At 38.2% G+C, this 16578-nt stretch overlaps 1 protein-coding gene across 1 annotated transcript in view; it reads right to left on the minus strand.

Annotated features, from left to right (window-relative positions):
• KCNU1 (potassium calcium-activated channel subfamily U member 1) overlaps nucleotides 1-16578 on the minus strand; it is a 143743-nt gene that overhangs the window by 27764 nt on the left and 99401 nt on the right. Inside the window, exon 21 of the mRNA XM_008686625.1 lies at nucleotides 5300-5337. Within this exon, the coding sequence (XP_008684847.1) occupies nucleotides 5300-5337 (38 nt within the window). The remainder of the gene's footprint in view (nucleotides 1-5299; nucleotides 5338-16578) is intronic.

Below are 16578 nucleotides of genomic sequence, written 5' to 3' on the forward strand. Positions count from 1 at the left end.
AAGGTAGTTATTTTTGCTCTTGATTTTGCTACTTTGGTGATGCTGCTATTGCTTGGGAGAAATCATGGGAGGTGTTTTGGGCACCTGAAGATAGAATTTAAAAGGCTGTGAGATTCAGTCATGAATGGTATCTCTCTCCTTGGCTTGTTTTCCTCCCCTCTCCTTTCCCTATCTTTTTGTATGAATCCCTGTTGAAACATCCTTCCTTATTACATGCGTTTTGTAGTCTTTACAGCTTCCGTCACTGGCCTGCATTTGACTAAACTCTGCTCTAATCTTGGTTTAAGTCTTAGCAAAGCCCCCCACGTGATCACCCCACACTGCAGTTGGGTACAATGCTAGTTGTGTAATAGAATATATTCAACCACCCAAAGGGTTAGATGATCTTGGAAAAAATCCCATCGTATCTGAAGGAATGCATATTTCCTTGATCGAGAAGAGAGGAAACCCTTCTAGAAGCACAGAAAGTGTAGAGTCTGGACCTATTTGAGTCAGGAGAATCAAGGCTTAGTCTGCAGAAACAACCTCAAAATTCCAGGGGCTGAACGTAACACAGGTTCTCACTCACACTACATATATTCCTCAGGTGAACAGGTTCCTGTGCTCCCACACACAGCCACTCAGAGCCTGAGGGGTCCAGAGGCCGTACCATCTTAGAGTCACACACCCAGAATACGTCTCCTCCTGCATTAAGGCAAGGGAAGAGAAAGGGACTGGAGAAGCAAGCCTGGGCTTTTAACTGCCATGGCCCAACGTGACACACATTTCTGATCACATTTCATTGACCAAAACTAGTCACATGCCTCCTGCTAACTTTACGGGGGTTGAGGAACATGGGAAGTGACTGAAGTATTAGTGACCGTTTCCGTCTCTACCAGACTTTAAAGACCACTCCTTGTTTTATGGATAAAAGTCAAAGAGCTAACAAATGGTAAAGCTGGAATTTGAATAGAATGCTGAGGTTGAGATTACTGATGCTCAGAAGATCCAATTTTCCTTTCCTTCTTTAGCAGATGGGCAGCCAGATGGGGCCACATGACTAGTTCTGACCATTGAGATGGTAGAAGTTATGGCTGATGTAGGGACAAGCTCCCGTGTGACTCTCCAGGTTCACTCCTGACCTGCTGTAGTGATGACCAGCCTGAGAACATGAGTGCCTACGTACAGCAGAGTGCCCTGGCCTCAGTGACCTGTGTCAGACATGTAACATGAAAAAGAAAGGCACCTTTGTTGTGCTAAGTCACTGAGATGTCATGGTTGTTACCACAACATCCATCCATCCTATTGTCACAGAAATGCCTATTCTAAAAAACACGTTGCATGAAATATTAGTAACTGGAGAAGCAGTGAGGAAATGTTTTTTGTAGTCAAATAAAGTTTGAGAAAAATGTCCCCTCTTTGAGATTCACATTGCATTTTAGTGTTACAACAAGTTCAGAAAAGTCGTACAAAAAAGAACTCCTTTAGGGGCGCCTGGGTGGCACAGCGGTTAAGCGTCTGCCTTCGGCTCAGGGCGTGATCCTGGCATTCTGGGATCGAGCCCCACATCAGGCTCTTCTGCTATGAGCCTGCTTCTTCCTCTCCCACTCCCCCTGCTTATGTTCCCTCTCTCGCTGGCTGTCTCTATCTCTGTTGAATAAATAAATAAAATCTTTAAAAAAAAAAAAAGAACTCCTTTAAGGTTTGTATAATCCAGTGTTTTACACACTTATTTGACCACACACATTTACCATTTACTTATTCATTTATTTATTTAAAGATATGTGTTACTATCTCTTGAAACATCTTTTGGGACATACTGTACAATGTCACACTGTACGTTCAGCTGTGGTAATCAGTATGTTATGACAGCACTCTTCTGCGAGATTTTACTATACTTCCTGGGGAAAATACAACATATTGTGCTCTGTGCTACAGGGTGAGGTTTTTTTTTTCTTTCTGTGAATTAATACAGCTTGTTATTCAACACCTGGCCCAAAGTCTCAGACTCTAAGATAATATCAAGCAATTCTGATCTCTTTAACTGAGTCAGTTTCTAAATTACTATCTTAAGTCATAATTTTTTCAGACAAAGGAATTTAAGATTGTCAGCTTAAAAGTGTCAGACTTAGGGGCTCCTGGGTGGCACAGCGGTTAAGCGTCTGCCTTCGGCTTGGGGCGTGATCCCAGCGTTCTGGGTTCGAGCCCCAAATTAGGCTCCTCCACTATGAGCCTGCTTCTTCCTCTCCCACTCCCCCTGCTTGTGTTCCCTCTCTCGCTGGCTGTCTCTATCTCTGTTAAATAAATAAATAAAATCTTTAAAAAAAAAAAGTGTCATACTTAAAGTAATGGGATAGAGAGAGGACCCAGAGAAGCTGACATGAGAGAAGGGTTTGGAAAGTTAAGAGCTTATTGCTAATGAGATTGGCCAAGGCCGAGATGCAATCCCAATGAAGACCTCCCTGTAAACTTGGTGGATTCTAGTCATTTACCTGGCCAGAAGATGTTGCAATGTAAGCCTCAAGGTCAGTTTGACCAAAATGGGTTACCTTATTCTTTCAAATTAACATGCTTTATGGTGGTTTAAATATCCTTAACTTGGCAGGTCCAACCCCTAATTCTAATAGCCATGAAGGCTCTCTTAATGGTACTACATAGGACCATGGTGATGCCTTTAGGCCAAGCTGGTTAAAGAAACTCACCAGGGAACACAGCTAAGACCGGCATCTGTTTTTGATTTTTATCAGGGTCTGGAGAACTGGCTATGTTACTCATTCACACAGAATCTATTTTTTTCTCCAAGTGTAGCTTCCTAGACACCGTCCCTCAATTGCTGATATAATATACCCAAGTTACCTGCAAGGAGGTGGCTTCCTGCTCCCCGTCCTCAGCACCCACGTCTGTGACAACTGGTCACTTTCTTCAGTCTTTTCACGTTTCCCCTCCTTCTTCCTCTTCCCCTCCCCTCCTCCAACCCCATAATGAATGAAGACTCCTTCTCTGGAAATTAAATGCCCTTTTGGCAAATGGAAAATGATCTTCTCCCAAGCACATTTTAGCTTGACTCAGAATACCAAATCAATCACTGTACACTTTTCTATCATAATAAAAGCATGATCTATGTACACAAGCTGTCACAGACAACATCTTTCTTCATTCTGATGTTATGGAAAACAGATATGCCTTAGAGGAAACACCTGTTGGAGACCTGCATAAAAGAAAAGGCTGGAGGAGCCCCACTTCATCATAAAAGCATCCATCTGGTGTCCTTGCCAAGCAAAACCTGATGCAACTTATTTCACCATCCCTTAACTATAGCTCCCTTCTGCCATATGCCTTGCAAATGACATGATCCTTGCAGAAATATACCTTCCTAAAGAGAATAATAAATCATCTATGGGAATGTGCAGCACTAGCAGTCTTATTAACTAGGAAATGGAGATTAGAACATAAACGCTGATGCCATTGGAGGAAAAAGGAGCCACAGAACACCATCCAGGTCATCCAGGGCAAAAAGGAAAAGCCACATCATAGCCACAGGCAGAAATTTCTTGGGTGAGGGAACTTTCTGTGTAGGAAAGACTGGCAAGCAATACGGTAGGAGCAGGACATGTTTAGGATGAGGGTGGGGGAGTTCATTGGTCACAAGATAGGCTTCTCCTGCCCAAGCGAAGTAGGATACTTCTACCTGGGAGCATCCAGGAGGCATCAAAGCCTGAAATGTCCTCAGAGTTAGGTCTCTGACTGCCATTTTTCGAGGCTGACAGGTCTAGTGTGCTGGATGAGAATAGCTTTTGTAGCCAGTCCCCTTGTAGATGTGCAGAGCAGCACGGGAATGAGGGTTCCAGTTTTCTTTGCTGACGACTAGTCGCCTTTCTCTGCGCTGCTGTCTTACGCATGACACCAATTGCCTTGTGAGTACAAGCTTGAAACTGTCCCAGCTAAGGAAGGCAACCTCTTTCTTCTCTGCTTTCTGGAACCATTCTGAAGAGTACTTTTATTCTTCCATGTCCATAGCAACGTATCCTGTATGAATCCTATCACTTAAAGGAAACTGTAAGTGAAGAACCATGTGCCTTTCGTTTCCAACGGTGGCATCTGATGAAAGAGAGAGATCAAACCATGTAGGAAATCCTATGTTAAGGCGGGGTCGGTTTCAGTGCCAGGTCAGGAAGCACAGTGTCCAAGAGCATAAAAGTCTGCTGTCATTATTTCCTCCAACTTACAGACCTGACTCAGATTATGCTTGAAGATGATCCGCAGGATGAGATCCTCCATTGTTCACAATATCTATTATAACGTTTAAAAGGCACTGACAGTTGCTTGGTTTTTTTTTTTTCTCTTTTGCAGGCCTCATTTTTGGACGTGTTGGGAAACGCTGGCACATAACCATTCTATTTGAAGCCTTTTTAAAACTCCATAGGTGGCTCGTAAATTCCTAGGACAGAGTTTTCTGGCCTGGTTGCAGAACAATATATTTTTTTGCTCAAGACTTGAGTTAAACGAAAGTAACAAGTTTCAAAGTCTTAGCATAGAAAAGACAAGTCCCCTTGGCTAAGTTTTGGGAAGGAGTGGGGAGGAATGTGTCAGTATGTTCAGGAGCTCCAGTGCCTTTCTTGGTTCAATCTTTGGAAAAATCCACTGAAACTATATCTTGAAGGTAGTGATCAAGTTCCCACCAAAAATGGAGGAAAAATCCTTTGTTCCACTGATGTATCTTCCAGGCTACAGCTGCCCTCTCTCTAATGACTTCGTGTAGAGTGATGAGGTTATTCCGTTTATACTTAATCTGAAAATACTAATTGATTGTCAATTCTGACTACCACCTTTTGAGTTCTGGGAAGAAGACAATCACCTAAATTTGGGAATGTGAGAGCAAGTTGTACAACCAGTGCTTCCCCTCTATCCTGTGCCTGTCTCTTTCTCTCTCTGTCTTGCACACATAACACACACCCCTACACACTACATGCATGCTATCGTCAAATTTCAGATTACGAGCCTCTATGGCCACATTATGATTTCATTTTTCTTGGTTTCACCTGGTTGCCACTTATTCATAACAAGGCATTTTTTTTACCTTGGAGGGAAACTTAAGGTTTAAAAACATGGATAATTTTTTACAGTCCATTTCCTTGGGAACCTGTGTATGAGCAAATGGAAAAGGGTTCCTGTGAGGTATGAGAAATTTTCAGGACCAAGAAACCATGTAAGAATCTCAGGAAGGAGGAGAACACAGTCCACCTTCCTCGTTAGAAAGGTCTCTGTGATCACTTCCTTTTCCATGAGAAGGGAAAATGTGTACCAGGCTCTGTGCCTTAACCTCCAGTGTGACCAGATATCGCTGCTGACAGTCCTTTACTACCAGGTAAGATGCAAGAAAACCTGCCCTGAAATCCTGTGGGATATTTCATTGTGACAGCAGGCTGCTTATCTCCAAAGCATCGTGTCCTCTTGGTCGCCACGTGGGAAGCCTTAGGAAGGGAGGGGAATGGCTGCTACTGTGTGCTCAAACCTGCGGTTTCCCGGAACAGAAGACTTTCAGCCCTAAGACTGGGCACTCTACTACCAGAATGGGGAAAAGGCCCTAAGCAGGGAGGAAAAGGGAAGGAAGAATAAAACATTTGAAACCCTATGCCCAGAAAACCTTCCATACCTCTGTCTATAGGTGGGTTTGGTTGATGTTCAATGAAAGAAAAGACAGTTGGGTGGTCAGAGCCCCACATGTTTTAAGACATACAGAGAATTTTACCTTCCAACCTTCCTCTGATTCCTGTCTCTTGATTCTTTGCATAAGAAATCATTGTGGTATTATAAACTTTAATAGTGAAGCTTGTGGGTATGATTTTTAAAAATCTGTAAATGGTATTTTGAAAAGGAGACATATTAAAATTCAAGATATCATTGTGTTCAGTATAATCTTATTTCAGTCTTCATAGGAGAATATAAACTGTGTGCTAATGTAAACCAAATCAGCTGTGAATAGAGTGTTCTGTTTGCCTTTAAATTCTGCTTTACAGATGGAGTCTATCAAATCCATGACCTCTGTTTTCAATGTTTACAATTTAAAATCTCCACAAAGACATTTTTTCCACCCTCTTTCTTAGAAGTGAGACACAAGGTCAGAGTGGTCCCAGACCAGGTGAAGGCAAGAACAGAATGGTGTTTCTATTAGATAAACCCACATCTGAAAGCACATTTGAGCATCTCTCTGTTAAGCTTTGCTTTATTTCTGATGACTATAAACTGACAGCTTTCTGCAGAGCATTTTCTATGAAAACATGCATGTAGGCATCTCAGAATTTAAATGGTTACCAGACAGAAGGTCAAGGAGAAAGATAAAAAAGACAGTTTCCCTCTTCCTCGCCATTCCCCAGACAGACACTCATTTAAAATCCCTTTATATCTTATGGGTATTGCATTTGGGATTTCCTACAATGTGAAGACAAATGAGGCACGACCCAAAGCAGCAGGTACCTCTAATAAAGGCTGGAGTTTGTGCCATGCATAGAAGAGCCTGGGGCTTGGGGCAAGCCACACATCTTAGGAGAACAAGCTCCATAGCCAATCTTCTCAGCATGAAGCTGTGTTTTTAGGTGCTCTTTCCCATACCACCCAACACCTTCTAAATATCAAATGACATACTAAACACAGAGGTTGACCTAAATGAAAAATATTTTCCACAGAGTTTGGGATATAGTCTTCTCTGTTCAGTGGACTACGAACTGAACAATCAAGTCAGTTACGATACTTTTGATTCTAACCACATTACTGAAGCAAATGAGAATTTTAGGCCAAAAACTTTTACCTTTGTGGTGGGATATGGAGGTGGGAAGTAGGAATTTGAAATATCTGAAAACTAATTTTTCATTGTATTGATACATGTCCTAAGGTTTCATGGGATTGAGCCTGAGTCAGAGATTAGCATGACCAAAACGATTTCCTTAGGCACCAGGTAAGAAGCTCAGTCTGGGCAATTATCAATAATCATAATCCCTCAGAAGAAATTACGACAGGAAAAAACAGCATCCACCACAGTGTTACTGGTTTGAGTGTGTGCTTGTATACATGTGCTTGTGTGCGTGTGTGTGTTTGCTTGTGTGCCTGTGTGTATGAGAGAGAGACAGGGAATGGGTATCAAATTGAAAGGTACAAATTGTGCAGAGGAAACACAACTAATTTCGGGGTACGTGAATACTTTCGGGTTTTCTTTCTAAATAGGAAATTATTTGTGAGGTCTCCTTCTCTACATTCCTTAGTTTCTCTGACATTCCTGTTGCTGAATGTCAACATGGAGAGAGATTGTCAGTCTTCTGGGGACTACAGGTTTTTGGAAACACTGTAAGGACCAAATGATGTGTTGAGGGTCACAGACTTTTAAAATTTCCTCCCATCTGGAAGCCATCACTAGAGGGAAGGTCGTTGAATAAAGGCATCCTGAGTGTTAGAACATTTTACTTAGCACCAGTGACCTGTCAAGAAGCAATGGGGATAATGGACGGGGAGGCCACTTGGGATCACTCAGGACATGGGGCTTTCCTTCTGCTCAATGGGCTATAGGACGGCTCTTTTTTAAAAGTGGTGTGCCTTGATTAAAGGTGAAAAGTTAGAAGTAGGAGCCTCTGGTGGGAGGAAAAAGGCTGTGGTTAGTGTTCTTTAACGAGAAGAAGAAATGATTAAAGTCAGGCTGTTATTAGGGATGAAAGGTAAGAATCAGGGTTTTTTCATGCGTGGCGGCCGCAGAAGAGGATCTGAAGGATGAGGTGGCCTTAACAAGGCAGGAAGTTCACAGGCACTCTCACTTAGAGGTTCCCTATGCTTTAGCTCTTCAAGTTAAGGATGAATGAGAACGAAGAAGGAAAGAAGTAGAACGTTCATCTTGTTCTGTTCACCTCTAACTTGAAATTCAGTTTCTGCAGCACGTAAAGTCCTTCACTTCTCCTAACGTGTCACTATGACATTCACATCGGGATTTCCTGAAGCCAAGCCTGTTGCATCAAGAAATCTTTATCTGGATGCTCTACCTCTTACTTCTACTGCTTAATCTCCAGAAGGAACTTTCCAATGTTGTTTACTTAGTTGCAGCCATTGAGAGAGAGGGAGGGAAGGAAAAGGGAGGAAAGAGGGAAGAGAGAGACAGAGATGGTTAGAGAAAAGAGAATGGTTCCACAAACCTTCTGGAAACTTTGCTGTAATTTAAAAAATCACCACCAGATAAAATTCTTTCATATGTCTCCACTAAGTGTCTCCTGCTATGGAACCACTGTGCATGCTGATAAGCGAGTTTGGGCTTGGATTTTTCCTGCCCTATTTCAGAGAAGGGGCAAGTCATCTCATGGTCCAACACACTGGTCACCCAGCAGGCAGAAGTGCATGCATGTCCCTCTGTACTGCCCACGTATATCAAGTAGAGGACCCAAAATAGTGCATTGTCCTAGGTTTCAGCTAAATACTCTTTTGTACATTAGAATAAACTGACATTTGTATAGACTTATACAGACACTTAATACAAGTAAAAATGGTATCTGCCTTCCTGATGAGTACTTTCTTGACTATTTTGCAAGAATGCAAATGCTTTCCTATCATCTCTTTCTCCTCCATATCAAAATCTCCATGGAAATAGATTTCAAGTTATGTCTGAGCTCTCATCACTCTGTGAAATAATAAAGAAATTACCTGCTCTGTGAAATCTTCTAACCTCTTCCATTAGAGCATCTGAAAGGAACCCATCCTCTCTCACTCAGAATGCTAGGGCAAAAGTCCAATGTTAACCACACCAGATTTCAGGTCTCTTAATGGTTATTTTATTCTACCCGTTGATTCTTTAATCTACATTATTATTATTATTTTTTGTTTCAGTGGAAAATTGAGATTATATAATTGAAGATTCACTTTTTATGTGGGTACTTTTTATTCACCTCTACTTTTCCAAGCTCTTCCACACCCTTTTAATTTAAACTCAAAGCATTTGGTAGTAGTTTGTGATGAAAATTAATGCCTTGGTGAAATTATAAAATTAATCTTCATCTATTATTTCCAGACATCTGATGAGATAGTATCAACTTCTCTATCTACAACAGGATCAACAAGTTATTTTCTGTGAAGGGGCTGGGCAGATAGTATGTATGTTAAATTTTGCAAGCCAAGAGGCACAAGTGATATTATCCAGGTAGTTGTATAAAAAAGAGAAATTAAATTTTCACAATTTCTCATTGATGATATTCAAAATACAATTAAATAATAGTGAAGAAGAAGAAGGAAGAGAAGGAGAGGAAGAAGGGGGAGTTTTTGTTTTTGTTTTGCTTTTTTTTTTTTGTATTACAGATTTGCTAATAAAAACAAAGACATTTTTAAAGGGATTTTCCTTAATTGGCATTCAAAGTTAGTGTTCTCTGTATTTAAAATTAATTGCAAATGTTCATGTGTTAATGATGACCCTAATAAGTTTTAACATATATAATATTTGAAAATGTCTGTTTACACAGATGGGTACTGCCAAATAATGATAGTACTCCGTGAGCATGATTCTAATTGAGCATATCACTTAGAAGGCATTTTATAGAATTATATTAGACTCTTCTCTCAATATTTGTCTTTTAGCAGGTCATTATATGGCAGAGTAATCACTTGCAATGGAAGATTAGGTGGGAACTCCTCAACTGCAAATTTCCTTTGCACTTGCATTCAGGGTCAAAAACAAAAACAAAAACCAAACACACTCCTGGAACTGAGATCAGAAAATCTGTCAACTGCAAATTTGTGTGGAGATAGTGGTCTCATCTCTTATTTTAACTTTCGGCATGACAGGAAGTATATAAAGAAGCATGGCATTATTTGTGATTCAAAGAATGATAATTGTCATTGTAATGATTCTATCACAGAATAAGTTTCACATATAAGCTCTGTTTTGTCTTTTAATTTTATGCTGATTTCATTAAGAAACATTATAAAAACCTACAGTGAATGCTAAGTTTTGAAGCCACTTAGTGTTCTATGATAGTGAGCTAGGGCAGTTCTCCACAAAAATTTCAGTCTTGACCTAGAGCTCAAAAAAATCACTGGTAAGCTCTTGAACTGCTTTGTCATAGGGTAAGTCAAAATACTCAGTTTATATTTCTGAGAAAAATTCACAGAACTAATAAGAGTGAAGTCCATGAAAGCAAACGAAATTCACCACTGACAATACTGGCCAAATTGATAAATTCAAGTATTTTCCACAAACCACCTACTGATGAATAATACAATGAATAGCAGTAGTATTCACACACCTTGCATTTCACAAGTTTTGTAAATTTGTCTAAGTAGGATTTTTTTTTTCCTGTTCTACATGTATTTTTTAGCACTCCCCGTTGTAATACATCTTAGCAGCTTTCACTTCAGATTGTACTGGATTAGTGTTTTTTTCAACTTTTTTGAAGACATTTTCACAGGTAGTTGTGCCATGCAAACTATTCACAGAGGCTAATTTTTCAGTTACTTCAAATCAGCATTGGCTCCCTTAATGAACAACAACTAGACAGTATCAGTAACATTTGTTGACTCACAAGGAGCCAAGGGAAACCACTAAAAATCATTTTGCCTTGTTTTTTAATTGACTATTGATATTGTTCCCAATGTCAACTCTTCAAGCAACTAGTTTCGCTGCAAGGTTAATAGTATTAAACAACTTTATTTTCTCTGGACACCCTTGTTGGCTGTTGCAAAAACAATTTAATTGGCTTACCATCAGTACATGACTTTCCTTGCTTGATTATCATAAACTTTTGTTGCAAATTCTGTGATTAAATAGTCTTTTCAAATTTTCTAATTTTTTAAACCAGTGCTTTACTGTAATAAGGCATATTGCAATAATATATATAATAATATAATAAATGTCATTATTTTAGTTTTATGACAGGTCCTTGGAGATAACCACCCACAAATAAAGCCTTGTCTCTATATGACCTGACTCGGAGTTTCCTCAGTGGGAATAGCTGGTTCCCCTGGAGAATTTTCCAGAACTGGTGAACAGCAGTGCTTAAAACTAGATAACTGAGGAACAGATACAGTGTGACAAAAAAAAAAAAAAGAAGAAGAAGAAGAAGAAGAAGAAGAAGAAGAAGAAGAAGAAGAGCAGCCAAAAATCCTTAAACAGGAAAGCTTGAGAATGGGAAGTCCACAGGAGCTTTGAACGCTTTGATTTATCCATTCTAGGAATCTAAAAGGAACCACATGCATGTACAGGGCTGTTCATATGATGCCCAAGAGAACTGAGACATCCCTAATGACTTACTTCTTGAAAATCTGCACAAACAAGAAGTGAAGGCTAAGACAGAGACATAAGCTGCTAGGGTGCTGAAGGCATTCCCCAACATGCACACAGAGCCCCTTGGCAAAGGTGGAGAGATTTACTGGTTCAAGGCATTTAAGGAAATCTCAGTGCAATCATTAGCTAACAACAAAGCTGAGTGTGTAGAGATTTGGTGTCAACACACCACAAAGAATACAGACTTCAAAGAATTATTTCAGAAAAGTTATGAAACAAACAACAGGAATACCACCACCAGCAAACTCTGGGATGAGGGAGGGAAATAATTTCTAGAGTTGCCATTTTCTATTATTAAAAACATGTGGCTTTCAACAAGAAAGTATGAGACACGAATACCAAGGAAGTATGGCTCAAACATAGCAAAAAAGCAGTCAAGAGACACCGTCCCTGAGGAAACCCAGACCCTGGACTTACTATGCAAAGATTTTTAAAGCAGCTGTTATAAATACAGTAAAAAAACATGAGGAAATCATGGCTAAAGAACTAAAGAAAATTATGAGAACAACATATCACTAAATATAGAATATCAATGAAGAGATGGAAAATAAGAACAAATGGAAATTCTGGAGTTAAAAAGTATAATAAATGAAAGCATATCTTTTGTTTTAAAATTCCAGTTAGTTAACAGTGTTATATTAGTTTCAAGTGTACAATATAGTGATTTAACACTTCTATACACCACCTGGTACTCATCACAACAAGGACACTCCTTAATCCCCATCACTTATTTCACCCATCCCCTCACCTATCTACCCTTTGGTAACCATCAGTTTGTTCTCTATAGTTAAGAGTCTGTTTCTTGGTTTGTCTCGCCCTCTTTTTTCTTTTGTTCATTTGTTTCTTAAATACCACATATGAGTGAAATGATATGGTATTTGTCTTTCTCTGACTGACCTATTTTACTTAGCATTATATTCTCCAGCTCCACCCATGTTATTGCAAATGGCAAGATTTCATTGTTTTTTTTGGCTGAATAATATTCCTATGTCTTCTTCCTCCACTTATCTATTGATGGACACTTGGGCTGTTTCCATAGTTTGACTACTGTAAGTAATATTGCAATAAACAGGGGTGCATAGCTCCTTTCAAATTAGTGTTTTCATGTTCTTTGGGTAAATACACCATAGTGTGATTACTGGATTATAGGCTGGGATAACCAGGCAAACTGATCCTAAAACTTATATGGAAATTGAAGAAACAATGCCATTTACAAAAGCATCAAAAAATTAAAATACTCAGGGATAAATTTACCAAAAGACATGCAGGAATTGTACAGTGAACACTGCAAAATTTTGTTGAAAGAAATTAAAGATCTAAAGAAATGGAAAGGCATCCCACGTTCATGAATTGAAAGACTAAATACTGTTAAAATGATAATACTCTCCAAATTGATCTGAAATTTTAACTCAGTCTTTACCAAATTCTAGCTATATTTTTTAGGATAACCTGGCAAACTGATCCTAAAATTTATACGGAAATTGAAGAAACCTAGAATAACCAAAGCAATCTAGACAAAGAAGAAAGTTGGGGAACTGTACTTCCTGAATTACAAATTACATTAATAAGGATATTATGTTACTGTCATAAGGATGGACATATAGATCAATGCAACAGAATTCATAATCCAGATATGAACCCTTTCATTAGTGGCCAATTCAATAAGGAAATCAGCATAATTCAATGGGGAAAAGAATAGCATTTTCAACAAATACTGATGAGACAACTGGATATCCACAGGCAGAAGAATGAAGGTGAGCTCTTCCCTTATACCTTGGACAAAAATTAACTCAAACTGGATCAAAGACTTAAATAGAAGAGCTAAAAGCATAAACTCTTAGAAGAACACAGGTGTAAATCTTCAAAGCCTTGGATTAGGCAACAGTTTCTTAGACATAACACCAAAGAGCACAGGCAATAAAAGAAAATATAGACAATTTGGATGTCATTAAATTAGAAACTTTTGTGGTTCAAAGGACTCCATGAAGAAAGTGAAAAGACAACTCATGAAATGGAGGAAATATATGAAAATAATATATCTGATGAAGGACTTTATCAGGAACATATAAATAACTTTTACAATTCAACAACAAAAAGATAACTCAGTTAAAAATGGTTAAAAAGGTTTGAATAGCCATTTCTCCAAAGAAAACATGCAAATGAACACAAATGAACATTAAGCAGATGAAAACATTCTCAAAATTACTGGCCATCAAGGATATTCAAATCAAAACAAGGAGATATTTCACACCCACTAGAATGGCTGTAATCAAAAAGACCTGTAATAACAAGTGTTAGGATGGAGAGAAATTGGAACTTTCATACATTGCTATATCCCATACTTTTAAGTATATACCCAAAAGAATTAAAGATGTGTTTATATAAAACTCAGACACAAAAATTCACTACAGCACTACTCATAACAGTGAAGGAATGAAACAACCCAAATATTTATCAATTGACAAATGGATAAACAAAATATAGTGTGCTGAAACACTGGAATATTGTTCAGTGCTAAAAAGAATGAAGGATTGACATGCTATAAACCTTGAAAATATTATACTAAGTAAAAGAAGCCAGGTTAAAAAGGCCATATATTCTATCACTCAACTTTCATGAAATGTTTATAATAGAAAAACCCATAAAAGTGTAAGGCAGATTAGTGAGTATCAGAGGGGATGAGGAGGGTGAATGGGAAGTGACTGTTAGTGGCTACGAAGTTTCCTTTGGGAGTGAGGAACCTGTTCCGAACTTAGATACTCATGATAGTTGACAACTCTTGTGACTATACTAAAAACCACTGTGACGATACTAAAAACCATGTTAAAGGGTGAAGATTAAAGTATATGAATTATATCTCAATAAAGCTTTCAATAAAAACACAAAGTAGCCACAAGTATAGTATTCTATTTATTTTGTACTATTCATTATTTTGTATATGTATTATAGGACTACTACAGTATTCTACTACTTATTTTCTTGTAGGGTCAAATTCTCCTCCAATTCAATGAACCGTAATTGTGCTGTGTACCATAATACATATGATCACTGACAGCCATAATGGTAACTGAATAGCTTAGGAGAAGTTCGATTATAGTTAATACTTTCTTCCATAAAAAATCAGGAAAGTACCTATGTTTCTAGGATTATTTCCATATAAACTTGTTAAATGATAATGCTTAGATAAGTAAGTTCTAGGCAAAGCTACCCAGAATGATTCATTCCAAGAGTTCTGACTCATTGAGTTTGAAAAATCTTGGAATGAGTATCTCATATAACACTGTGATTTATAGAAGATGAGGTACTGTTCGAATTTCCTCTCTAAGGCTTAACCTTTACATGTTGTATTAGGTTCCATGAGAATAGAGATCACATGTGTGATCTGGCATCTAGCACAGTGTCTTCCACATTGAAATTACTGGGGGCATCTATTAAATTTCCAATAAATATTTGTTGACTTAGCGTTTGGAAACTGAAAAACTGATGAGAGCCATTGACTGTATGTCTACACTTGGCCAGTTGTGTTGCCACATTTTATTGGTTTAAGAGTTATAAGTCCAGCATCTCTCCTACTACTAAGAAAGTCAAACTCAAAAATAAAATTCAACTTCCTTATAGTTTTCCTTTCCGTCACCTTCCATGATGTTAGGGAAATTCATATCTATTTGTAGATATATTGTAATTACAGTGAGATATGCTCCCCCCAAACTGTAAAATAACTGGTGAAATTTAAAGTAATAAAATCAACATGATAAATACTATTGGATGTATTAGAGAACAAACCAAGAGATTATCTAATACCCCCAGATTCCAAGGAAAAATGTTCAGGATAGCAGGTTGAATACGATCATGATTTAGCAAATGGATCTCTTAAACACCATTTTTGAAGAAATATCCTCTGAATAAACTCCCTTCAACCTAGGAAATGAAGAGCTGCTGGAGCCAACATCACCTTTCTAAATTCTTTCCATAGGAAACATTTCCCTCACTCCTGGGCTCAAACTTATTTGGCAGCAGGCTGGAGAGGAAGCTCTGGTCCTGACATGTAGATATAATAGGCTGTGATTAGCGTAAGAATCATTCAAGTAACTCATTCTGGTCTAATTTCATGTTCTTCAAGCAAATTTCAGATTATAATCTGTTTTATAATGGGTACCATGTATTGAGTGAGCACTACCTGGAAGACACTGTGCTAGGTGCTTCACGTTTATTATTGCTAATCTTTCAATGACCTTATTTTCAAATGAGGAATTTTAGGAAGCTTGGTATCTTGATCAAGATCCCATTGTCGTTCAGTGAATAAGGAGGGATAGACTGGCCATGCCAACTTGAGTATTTATGTAGTTTTATTGTAAAGTAACAGATTACCATTTGGTTGGCATATATCCTTTCCTGGAAGGCCAAATAAAAACCGATCGAACTGAAACCAAAACTCCAGTAAGTGGCAAATAACCAATACGATAGGAATACCAACCCATGATAGGGCTTGAAAGCAAATACTGTTAGTTTCTCCCATTTAAACAGCATTGACAAAGGCAAAAGTATTGGAAATTCTTTGAAAAAAATTGCATTTCTGCAGCGTAATGAATTCACGGGAGAACAAATGGTACATCATGCTATGTTTCAAAACATACACAAATTTTATCTTGTTTATGGGCAACCATTTAGCCTGAGTTTATCCAGGTAGGTAATGGCTTTTGTTTTTACTACCGTTATAGTTTTGCCTTTTCCAGGTATCATATAATTTGAATCATAACACATGTAGCCTTTTCAGATTGAATCCTTAGCAATAAGCATTTAAGTTTCATCCATGTCTTTTTGTAGCTTGATATTTTTTTTTAAATTACAGAGTAAAATTCCATTCTTTGAACAGCAGAGTTTGTTATCCGTTCACTTATTAAAAGATATCTTCTTTGCTTGCACTTTCTGGTGTTTATGAATTAGATGCTATAACATTCACATTCACAGGTTTTTGTATGGATGTTTTCAAAGAAGTTGGGTAAATACCTAAGAGCACAGTTAGCGGATTGAATAGGAAGACTGCATTTAGTTTTGTAAGAAACTGCCAAACTGTCTCCCAAAGTGACTGCCATTTTTCATTCGCACAATCAATGAATGAGAATTTCTGTTGCTGTGCATTGTTGGGAGCAATTGGTATTGTCAGTTTTGTTGAATTTTAGCCAAATGAAAAGTTATGTAATGGTATCTTGTTGATGTTTTTTTCTGTGATGACAAATGAGTTGAGGATCTTTTTATATGTTTATTGTCCATCTGCATATCTTTTTTTGTTGAGGTAT

Source organism: Ursus maritimus, unplaced genomic scaffold, assembly GCF_017311325.1.
Source record: "Ursus maritimus isolate PB19 unplaced genomic scaffold, ASM1731132v1 scaffold_28, whole genome shotgun sequence".
Classification (NCBI taxonomy): domain Eukaryota; kingdom Metazoa; phylum Chordata; class Mammalia; order Carnivora; family Ursidae; genus Ursus; species Ursus maritimus.